At 37.3% G+C, this 11,668-nt stretch overlaps 1 protein-coding gene across 1 annotated transcript; it reads right to left on the bottom strand.

Annotated features, from left to right (window-relative positions):
• Positions 1-323: 323 nt before the first annotated feature.
• Positions 324-6,845, bottom strand: LOC103968437 (uncharacterized). Its single transcript, XM_009381664.3, has 2 exons — positions 6,402-6,845; positions 324-5,015 (listed from the first exon to the last, which is right to left on the bottom strand). Exons 1-2 carry the CDS (start codon positions 6,564-6,566, stop codon positions 609-611), a joined length of 4,572 nt encoding a protein of 1,523 aa, XP_009379939.2. The 5' UTR covers positions 6,567-6,845; the 3' UTR covers positions 324-608.
• Positions 6,846-11,668: the final 4,823 nt, after the last annotated feature.

Consider the following 11,668-nt stretch of genomic DNA (forward strand, 5'->3'; position numbering starts at 1 on the left):
ATTATTTATCTGACAAAAAATGACAATGAGATTATATAATGAACAACAAACTCATGGAAGTAAATATAGATCAGTTCATGCTTCAGCAGCAAACACACAATAAGTTGTAGGAAACACAGAAGAAGAAAGAGCATGACAAATTTCTCGGATGACCAACGCAACACAGTTGCACACAGTGGCATATGTGGAAGGATGACGTATAAGAATACGAAAACTGAAATACAAATGTCACTTACCATCTATCTTTGATGGTCCACCATATATACTTACCATAGAAAAAGCAGCAACCTCTCTGGAAAGAGCTAAAAATTCAGACATGAAAATATCTCAAGGAGTGAATCATATCTAAAAATTTACATGGAACTGCAGCAAATGTTTGGTTCCTTTTTTTTAATGTCTTCCACAACATCCTGGAAGCAGACACTAGGATGTATGTGAACTTTTGTGTGTATAAATTAAAGAAAAAGCAAAGCAGGAAAGAAATTTCACACAAGCTTGTGCCTGCACGTTGAAGCATAATAAGCTAATATTTATCACGAACACTATAATTTTCCTATTGACTGGTAGCTCACCAGACTCTTGACACTATATCTAATATGGAACATCACTCACTTCCGCAAGTGCTTAGCAGATCTGTCGCCATCCCAACTCCCTTCAGGCTCTTTCCTCTTTGAACCTACACCTGGCAATCCATACATTCTTGTCTGTTCCTCCATAAAAGCCTGCGAAGTGGCAGCCAAAAGTTGCTTTGATGCTGAAGCTAACCTCTCACCTTTTCCTTCCATTTTTTCACTTCCTGAACCTGTATTAAGATCAAGTACTTGGCTGCTCCGTATCAAACTGTTGTCAGAGACACTAGCAGTACTACCTTCTGGAAAGCTTATCAGATAAGGCCTTGGATAATGAGATGAAGTAGCACCGGAAGGTCCAAGCCGCATCGAAGGAAAAGTAGGGAAGCATGAACCACCTCCAGATGACATATCAACATATTGTGTTGAAGTATCCGGGAAAGAGGTTGAGGCAATTGGAAAACTGGAAGCAAGGGGAAAGCTTCCATAGGAAAATGCTGCCGCAGGAGAATATGCCATGGCCGGAGATGATGAAAGGACAGGTCCCCTATAACTATCATTACCAAGGTTGCCACCACCGATTACTGACCCCAAAATCCTCTGGGACCCTAGAGTTCCAACTATTTGATTAGATTGCTCTTGTCTATCATACAAGAAATATGGTACAGCAACAGCCGGATAAGAGTTTGGATGGAACCAAGATGATGCAGAATTACTTGTTCTATGATCTGTAACTGGAGCCAAAAATGGCACATCACGAGCGCTGTTCGCTTGTTGGTTCCTTTGTACAGGTTCTATACCAACTTCATTGGGGCTTGGTCTATCATTCAGATCGAAGTTCCTTAGCATATTTGCTTCGGATGCAGGTCGGACAGGCAAAAGCGGCATCTCTAATCTGCAGCTGGTGCTGGCCAAGAACTGCCCAGATTCCATACTGTCATCAACTAAGTTCAAATCAAGATAAACTCCCATGACAGTTCGTGTAGGTGCATCATCAGTAACAGTTCCCAACACAGGGACTGCAGTCTGAACTGAGCTCTGAGAGGCCATGTCTTCAGTCACTCTCTCATCAGCTATATTCAGATCAATGCCTAGTGGAGGTTGGCCCTGTTTCCCAGCACCATAAAATGATGACACATCAGAATCATTGGGTGTCATCTCCAAAGTCTTTCGTGGTTCTGCTGGCCGAAATGCACTAGTGGCTGCTGTGCCTTTCCATCCAGGCTCACCTTTAGTCTTCAATAAGCTTTCAGGTGGAACAAATGGTCCTTTTGCAGGTGCACTTACCGTTATTGAAGTAGGCGAACAATTTGAAATGAAATTTGCACAGGAAGATAGGTTGGACAAGTGAATTGTGGATGAAGATGCAGCAGCAGCTGAGACAGCTGGTTGGCCATCGTTCTCATCATCTGCAGGAAGGCCTTCATTCAAATCAAATTCAAGCTTACTGGCAACATCAGGCTCAGCAGAAGCAATCAATGAGCAGGGTTCTGTAGATGATGCAAGTGCCTTCCTTCCATCTGAATCAAATGCAGATATCTTAGAGCTGATAGACTTTGCAGAATTCTCGGTGTCTTCGGTTCCAAGAGTAGATGGTGGTTCTTGACTTGCTGATCCTAATGGACAGTTCTCATGAGCCTCTTTTAGACTGCCAACAATCTGAGCAGTGACAAGGGAGACAACAGTTGAACCTACTGGTTCCACAATGCTAGAAACAGGAATACTGTTCGGCTCGTTTGCTTCATGCCCCGACTCTAAGTGATTGATTCCTGAGTTACCAGACTTCCTATTCCTAGACTCATCAGCAGCTTTAGGAGATGGAACATTATCAGTAGCCAACAAGACAACAACATTAACACTTCCATCTACAGCATCCGATGCTAGAGCTTGCTGCTGATCAATTGAGTTAGTACCACCAAACACTTCTTTCACTACAACACTTGATGTTTTCTTCTCAACATGCAGCTTCTCTAAATTTCTACCTGAAGCAGCAATGTCCAGGTCACATCTATAACTTATTTTGACATCAGAGGTGCATATACTGCCATCTCCGATCTTGTCACATTCACATTCAAGGAATTTGTTCTCATCCATAGATGAGCTTGTAGAGTTGGGTTTGCCATCTGTATAAATATCTGATACCTGCCCACCAGTCATTCGCTTGTCCTTGAGCGGAAAGGCACCATCAGCATCACACTCCACTTCTGCTGGTTTAGATGATGAAATACATTTATGAATTCTTTCTTCCCCAATATTTACCTCTACTTTCATGCACGAGACAGTAGATTGTGTCGTTGGATCGTTGGTTAATTTATTATCCTGCAACTGGATAGCATTACTGCTGTTACTTGTAAAGTTGGTATTTTCCTGTTGCAATGGTTCCATAGGTAATACAGATCCAACGCTCTTCCCTTGCTTCTCAGAGTTGGGATCAGCAGCTTCATCATATTGGATATTCCTCTTAACCATATTATCATCACATGATAGCCCCAACTTGGACTCACCATTACCATTAGATGGGTCCTCCGCTACAGGTGATGTTCCGAGTGAATCAGTGGAAGAAATCAAGTCAGACTTGGATATTTCCCCTGCTGCCACAGTAGCCGGTAAATTCATTCCCATGTCATCCCTGACAGCCAAAGGAGTGCTAGCTTCAGAGTGTTTGGCACAGCTTTCTATCAAGGCATGAATAGAACTACAAGAATTTCTTCTCCTTGGTCTGGTCAAGGAAACTACATTTTCATTTCCAGATGATAAACAAGCAGTTATAATCATATCTGCAACCTTCCCACTTCCATCAACAAACTTTCCATGCTCTTCATCAAGAATATCTGTTGGTGATATCACACCTTCAGCTCCTGCATCTTCTTTAACATCGTTGCACTGCAATGGCTCTGTATTGGCATCTGTGGCAACATGAGACTGAGAAACATCATTCTTCTGTCTTTTATGATTGTTATGGTGCTGTTTGTCAGGAATACCAGGAGATGATGATCTGCTGCTCATAACCAAAGGGTCCTCAAAAGAGTCACCACTGGCACTATGTCGATGGCTCCGACCATGATTAGGAAGCCGAATGATTAGACTGTTTGTATTTCCATGGTCATCAACAGGCACATCGGTTGGCCTTTCAGATGTCTGTCCACATTGTGATGCTTTTTCCAAAGTCATAACCCTGTTGACAGAACCAGACCTACCCGAATGATTTTCCCTCTGACAAGCAGCTATACTTGTTCCTAAAAGTCCATTGCTTGATCTTCGGTGGTGATATGAATCACCAGATAGCTTGCTAGTAGTTGTTGAACCAGCTGTTGAGCTCCTTGCCTCTTCCTTCGATGAAGAAGCCATTGTTTTTGCTTGATCACTATTGTTCTGAGACTGACTGGAATCACTGCTCTTGTCCTCAACTGTTTTGCAATGTGGGTCCTTCAAACTAACCACGATAGATGCTGGAAAAGTTTCCTTTTTAGTAGAATCTGGGGCTCCATACTTATTAGACAGAGCTCTACATGCTGATGGCTGAGTGCTGTGCATTTTGGCAGCCACATTAGTTGATCCAGATCTTTTATTTCCTGAATGACTGACATCATAAGAACATGGTTTGACTGAACATGAAACAGATCGGCTAGATCCAACAGATTTTGCATCATTAGTTTTTGATATTTCTGCATTGACCCGTTTCTTCCAAGTATCAACAAGGCTCCTAGCTTTCTTCTGGATCTCCAGGTTTTTATGAGTGCGCAAATTATTCACTGACTTGCCAATGTTGCAAGTCTGCAGAGCACTTAGGTTTACAGGCAGCTTATCAAGTGCCCGAAGCAAAGATAAGAGAAAATCCTCAACTACTTTGTCACTGTCTATGTGCCTTCTACCATCACTGGGCTTTCCTTTATGCACCTCCTGGAGCCAGTCATCCAAGACAGTCACTCCCATAAGTTGCACAAACTTATCAAGGCAATCATATTTATCAGTAGCTGCAATGACATCTGCAAGCATTATTCGACCAGCCAAATCTATTTTTTTCTTAGTTCTACCACGCTGCATAAGATTCACCAACTTCTCAACCCCTTCATAGCTTATAAGACCACCTTTTTCTGTAATTTTTGCAATTTCAGCCTTCATGTTGTCAAACTCAAAGTTAACGTAATCACCATCATCAAGTTTAGCAGGATGCTGTTGATTGATCAATTCCGTTCCCTGATCTCGCTTGACAGCCCCTGTGACTTGATCTCCCTTGACCAGTTCTTCACCCTGATCACCCAACCTCTTCTTTTCCTTAGCCTGAGATGGGAAGGAGGTGTCACTATTTTGTACTCTATCTGAACCAGATTTTAACTGTAGTGTGCTTGCAGAAGTACTCTGAGATTTTTGCAATCCCGACTGCACTGCCGCATGCATTTCTAGCCGTGTTTTGTTTAAAAGCTTATCTACTTCTTCCTGATGTTTCTGAGAAAGAACAACAATGAAAGGTTAAAGGGCTCAAACACAAATAACAGAATAGAAATGCTGTACCTTGCCACTATCGTAGATATTTAGAGATGGATGAAAGAACTTACATTGATATAATCCTTAACAAGAACTTACATTAGTATACTCCTGATCAGTTAACCACCACAAGTGTTTGTTAGCAATGTCATATACTCTTCTACACACAAATGATGAAATCCATGATGGAAGTTCAACACCCTTCTCTAAAAATGCAACTTTACATGGATGAAGTAAAGAAGCAGCAGGTATGACATCTTTGTGAAAAGAGTAGAGAACTTCATTTGGGGAATTATCAAACAAAATGTCTTTCACAAGCTTAATGTCAGCAGGTCGGTAAAACCAGTTAACACACAGCTTAAAATACCTTTGTATCATAATGTTGAAATCATCAGACATTAAAAAAAAGGGATAATTTATTGGAATTTGAGAACAAATGTAAAGCCAACTTGGTATGATGTGAATCATAACATCATTCGATCTCTGCAAACTTTCAAAGAGAATGTGCTTGCTGGAAACTCAAAAGTCCAGTTGAAAGATTCAATGCTCCAGAGATGCAATGCAACTACAATGGACATGTCCAAAAGAGAACAATTTAACCAGTGGATTGGACATATCTATGTTAAAACCTAAAAGATGAAACAAAATCAACATAAAATCCACAAGTGGCGTACAAAACAAGAAAGGAGATGTTCCATGCATAATTCAAGCATAACAAAAATCTCTTTCATATCCAGAGCCAAAAACACAAAACTTGTTTCTCCTCATAATAACATTAAATCCTTTTTTTCTACAGAAATAGTTTGTTATTGCTTAGACTTCGTTGCCTGTTTACTCATTTAAGAGCTTTCTAATTGGAATTGGATTTACCACCCATAAATGATCTCAAATATGAAGGAATCAAGAGACCCAGCACAACACGCTGTCAGAGCTTACATCTTTGAGAAATTCGTCATTGAGTAAAAACGAACCCACCTAAGTTCAATAGAGAACTGCATAAAACCATACAAATCCCCAGCACTTCTTCAAGGGAAGACCACTAACTCCGTATTCGGAGTATGCAAAGTTTCACTCAGCGTCACTCACCACAAAATACATGGCTCAGTAATTTAAGGATGATGCACCAGAACCAATTCCAGAACGAGGACCATATTTCCAACGAGAAAACAAATAACAAATATCAATTCAAAAATTTTCCAAAATATTCAACAAACACATGACAAACAACAATTCAATATGTTTCACAAAATATTCAACTAACACATAGAAATCATCAACTCTTTTTTTTTTTTCCCCCTAAATCATCACGTACAAAGTAAAAAATACAGAACCCGAGAAAGGAGGCACCTTTGAGAAGGAATCCAAGGGGTTCAGGGACGGAAAAGCTAGGGGATCTGCTGCTATACTACCGCATGTGCCGCTGCCGTTTCTTCTCCTCACCTTCCCGCCCATACATAACCTTGCATCTTTCCCGATTTGGTTGTCTCCGACCCCTCCACCGGCGGGAACCATCAATTCCAAATCGCTTCCGATACCTGAATCACCGAATCAAAGCATGAAAAGGCCGCCAAACCCTAGTTCCACGGGTGGGAGGCCCCCGATAGACGAGACGGAGGAACCCTAGTCACAGCCCGGCGGCCACGTCATGTATGGAAGGATAGATCGGCAGACGGAGGAAAACGATACGATCGAGAGGAGCAAGAAAGGGATTGAATGGAATAGGGAGAGAGAGGCAGAGGATGGATTATACTAGCCAAGGCCACCCGAGGAGACGAAGGCAGAGAGAGGAGGAAGGGCGGGGGGAAATGGAGAAACGTGATTGGTTCGATTCGAGAGAGAGAGAGGGTGTCAGCAAAATGGAAGCGGAGAGTGCAATATAGCGACCGGCGAAGTCCGTTGAGACCAATGAAAAATGCGTTATTGCCCCGCCTGTTCCGTGAACGAGATCAAACACAGTTTCTGTTCGGTTTGGTTCATGGTATGTAGCTATCTCGTGGACCGATCGGGAAGGGCACGGGAAAGGGTGCGAACGAGAGACGATGGCGCCGCTCCACTGTCTCGGCCGAACAGCATCAAGAAATAAGACCGTTCCGAATTGGTCGGTCAGCTATTGTGGGCCCCCTGAGAAAACAACAACAAGCCGATGTTTTCCTGAATCGTCGGAGGTAGGAACAGGCGTTTCACCCACCGACGAACCCGGTTTGGATCGACCGGGGAAGGGAGGGAGTGAACCGGGGGGGCGGCTCCTGTGGCCTTGGGCCGAACTATCAACAGGGAAGAGGCGATTCCCATTGGTGGATACCGGTGGGCCCCGAGAGTAAGGACCAACGGTTTTCACCTAATAGACAGACGGCCTTTCAATTAAATGGTTTTGTATCGTCAAAGATGCAGATTGTGTTGCCAATCTGTCAGGTTGGTTCACAACCACTATGTTTAATTCCTTCTTTTATCTTTTCTCATTAATATTTTGTGACACTTGATATGTTGAGTTGCCACAAGAAATCTATTTCATCATAATTCTAGCTAAAAGAATTAACAAAAATATTATGATCATAAGCAAAAGAAAAAAAAATCTATCAAGATAATAATAAAGTATTGTTTACTATTATTTACACTAATTAACTAGTTTTAATTATAAGATTTATCCAATTATACGAGAAAATCTTACTGATGAATTAAAAAAAGCTATCAAATTCAAGTGTGTTTTATCGTTACATTTTAATTTATATCTTTCTAAGTGAAAAAAAATATTAAAAATTGATAAACAGGAGAGAGAGAGAGACTAACTAGAAAACTTACAGATAAATAAAATAATATACATAAAGAAATACCTCATGACAATTCTTCCAAACTCCTGCACACAAAGAACAGAGCTCATCGCATCGTAGGACTTTGCAGCAAAACTCTGAAATCCCTCTTGTCATGACATTAAACCTAAGAATTACTACAACTCTTCAAAGCCCATCATCATTGAAGTTGAAACCTTTTTTTTTTTGGGTGAAGGTAGTTTTGACTGTTGCTTAGTTTAGAAATGTTGAGACACCTGCAACTGCTCAGTCCTCCTCAACACCAAAGATATTGTTCCCAGCTAACTTCATTACCATGGGTTGTGATTCTTTGGACCCGTTGGATTTGCACTCAAACTATAAACACTGTCATCAAAGTCTTCTTTTATAATTAGATAAGATATATAATAGAATTAATTATATTCTATTAACATATATTAATCAATAGAAAAAAATTCATATTATAGTAGATCATTCTTTAGGGATGTTCGAGAAACTTCTTTATAATTAAATAAGATATATAATAGAATTAATTAGATTCTAATAAGATATATTAATCAATAAAAAAAAAGTTTATATTATAATAGGTCATTCCTTATGGGACCCCCGAGGAACTCTTCTAATAAATTATCTTAGACCCTCTATTCTTATCTATAAATAGATAAGACCTCTAAGAACTAAACGATACATCTCATAAAGGACGCAGTTAAGATATTACAGTTTCTCTCTTAATCTCTCTGAACTATCAATCTAAGTGATCTTATTAAAGGATAGGAAGAGACGAGAAGGAGAGTCTAGTTCTTCTTTCAGTAATTTTTAGATCTAAAGATGATGTCTTTGCAGATCATATAGAGATCATTTTCAGATGACATCAAAAGATATGTATCGTAAAACCGATCTAATATTATTTGATTTCAATCCTAACATAAAATTTTTTTCGTATTACGTATAGCATATGATAATTTTTATGCTTACAACATATAGAATAAGTAGTGCAAAAATAAATTTCTGCGGGAAAGAGGATCACAATTATACAAAAATATTAAATCAAATATTTGTTATAATAGTCTTAGCTATAGGGACATTAGAAGTCAATCATTAAAATTAACAAGCGTGTCGACAAACACAAATTACATAGATCCATTAAAAAAAAAAAAGGATGAAACATCAAGATCTAAAATAAATAATTTCAAGACTCAATTAACATGAAACTCAACAATTTGCTGCTTTGTAGTTTTCCTTGAAAGATGCCTAGAAACATGCTTATATTTTTCATTGGATCCACATATGCTACTTGCATCAGCATTGAACTATAAACTTTGTATTACTTTATGGGCAGCACAAGCATTGATTTAACACTAAAATGTGAATCAAGTATTATATTGTAGACAACAAAATATGTACTAATACTTCAAATCTATTCATTAGGTCAATCAGGAAGGTTGAGAATAACACCAAAGAGAGAATCATCAAGATGCTTACTTTTTTCATAGGCATCGCACAATTGGCATTAGAAATAGCAGGAGAATCCTCAAGTGAATTTTCTCGCAAAAGATGAATGACTGTCGGTGAAAACAAGACAACTACCATCTCAGGTTCCTAGACATTCCAAGTTCTTGCAGTAAAGTTGTTTCCCAAAGACTTGTAACTTGAAAGAATACCATATGTTGTTTCATCAGGTATTAAGCCTCTATCAAGTATTTGACAATGCAATTGAAAGGACTTTTCCAAATTGCCTTATGTAAGGTAGCCATTAATAAATGTGGACAATAGGGCACATATCTATCCTATCATTCACCATTTTTCACCATCATTTCTGAGATCATGTGTCAGTGCAGTGAAGGTGATATCATCTCGAAAATTTCAGTGTTTTTGCATCTTGGATTAGAGTTATGAACACAAGGCTGTTTTGCCAACAAAACATACAGTAAGAATTCTTTTGTGGAGCTGAAAAGCGGCTTCCACGTTATTCAGGAATTTATAGCTAAAAAAAAAGTTTTTGAATATGAATGAATTAGGTTTAGCCCAACTTCATATAGATCATTAAAAAGATTAAGGGTTATGTTAAGTCACTTTACCGATTTTAGTATAGAGTTAGGTTGTCACCCGAAAATGACATGAGATGCCTTCACTGTCTAGGTAATCCGAATTACAAACGGTGGGCTAGGAGATTATTCGGAAGCTGCCCTTCACATTGGCGCTTGAATATAGTGTCAAGTAAGCAAGGGTTCTCTTATTGTTTCAAACTAATGAGAGTAAAGAAGTTAGTCTAAGGATATAGGGTTAAGTTAATAACTTAAAATATAAGAATATTCTTAAGGAAGAGATTAGAATTAGTAGACACTATGACCAAAATAAAAATAAATATTATTTACTTATAATAGGCTAAGCGGGTAGGAAAAAAATCTAAAAAAATTTAATAGTTCTGGATTTAAATTTTGGTATTCTGAAAAAATTAAATATAGAAATAACATAGGAATTGTCCGATCTTAACAATATTGTAGATGTACAAAGATTTAAAGATATAATTATAATTTAAAATTTATAAAAGATAAGATGTTTTGAATATTATTAGTTGTTATATCCCTCAAGTTGAAATAGATGATTAAGCCAAAAGAGAATTTTTGGAAAGTTTAGATGATATGATTCAAGAAATACTCATAATAAAAAAACTTATAATTGAAGGAGACTTGAATGGTTAGGGAAAACATATGATGAATATCAAGGGGTGTATGGGGGCTTTGGTTATAGGGAGAAAAATTAAGATGATGGTATGATTTTGAATTTTATAACTTTGTATGATCTTATAATTATTAATGCTCACTTTAAGAAGATAGATAAATATGTAATTACTTATAAAAGTGATCACAACTATAGTCAAATAGATTTTTTTCACATTAGAAAGATAGATAAAATTATTTGTAAGAATTATAAAGTTATAGTTGACAGAACTTTGACGAATCAACATAAGTAGAAAAAATTAATAGTAGTAGATGATGAAATCTTAAATATGATAATGTAAACACTTTTAAGAATAAGATGGAAAGGGAGATGATTTAGAATTTAGATAAGGATAATATTAATATTATTCGGACTACGATGGCTAATAAGTTTAGGAACTTAACAAAAGAGAGTTGGTGGTGGTGCGAGAAAGTTCACAAAATAATTTTTACTAAAAGATCATATTTTAAAGATTGATAAAATTATAAAAATAATATAAAATTTAAAATATATAAAGAATTTAAAAAAGAGGCTAAAAAAATGATTAATATGATAAGATATAAAGCTTATGATAATTTTTACAATAAATTAGGTAAGAAAGATTGTGAAAAAGATATATGTCAAGTTGCTAAAGCTAGAGAAAGAAAGTATAAGAATTTAGGTCATATTACATGCATTAAAGACAAATATCAAAGAATGTTGGCTAATGAGAACGAGATTAAGGAATAATGATAGATTTAATAATCATATATTTATTAATAAAATTAGATCTAATAAAGTAAAAGACACATTAAAGAAGATGAAAATAGATAAGAGTATGGAGCTTGATGGTATCCTTATTGAGGTCTATACAAGTTTAAGAGATAAAGAAGTAGCTTAGTTAACTAGTTTATTTAACAAAATCATGATACTAAAAAAGATCCTTGATAAATGAAAAAGAGTTTTTTTAGTACCAACTTACAAGAATAAAGATAACATATAAAATTATTCAAATTATAGAGAATTAAAATCATGAATCATACTATGAAACTTTATGAAAGAGTTATCGAAAATATGATAAAGCTTGAAACAAATATATCTGAAAATTTATTTGATTTTATACTTGAA

The sequence above is a fragment of the Musa acuminata genome, chromosome BXJ1-2 (assembly GCF_036884655.1).
Source record: "Musa acuminata AAA Group cultivar baxijiao chromosome BXJ1-2, Cavendish_Baxijiao_AAA, whole genome shotgun sequence".
Classification (NCBI taxonomy): domain Eukaryota; kingdom Viridiplantae; phylum Streptophyta; class Magnoliopsida; order Zingiberales; family Musaceae; genus Musa; species Musa acuminata.

What these genes read in the sequence shown, in the direction of transcription:
- LOC103968437 (XM_009381664.3), bottom strand. Translation starts at nt 6,566, where the DNA reads ATGGTTCCCGCCGGTGGAGGGGTCGGAGACAACCAAATCGGGAAAGAT. An exon ending in CCTTGGATTCCTTCTCAAAG is followed by an intron (nt 5,016 to 6,401) that starts GTGCCTCCTTTC and finishes GTTCTTTCTCAG; the next exon opens with AAACATCAGGAAGAAGTAGA.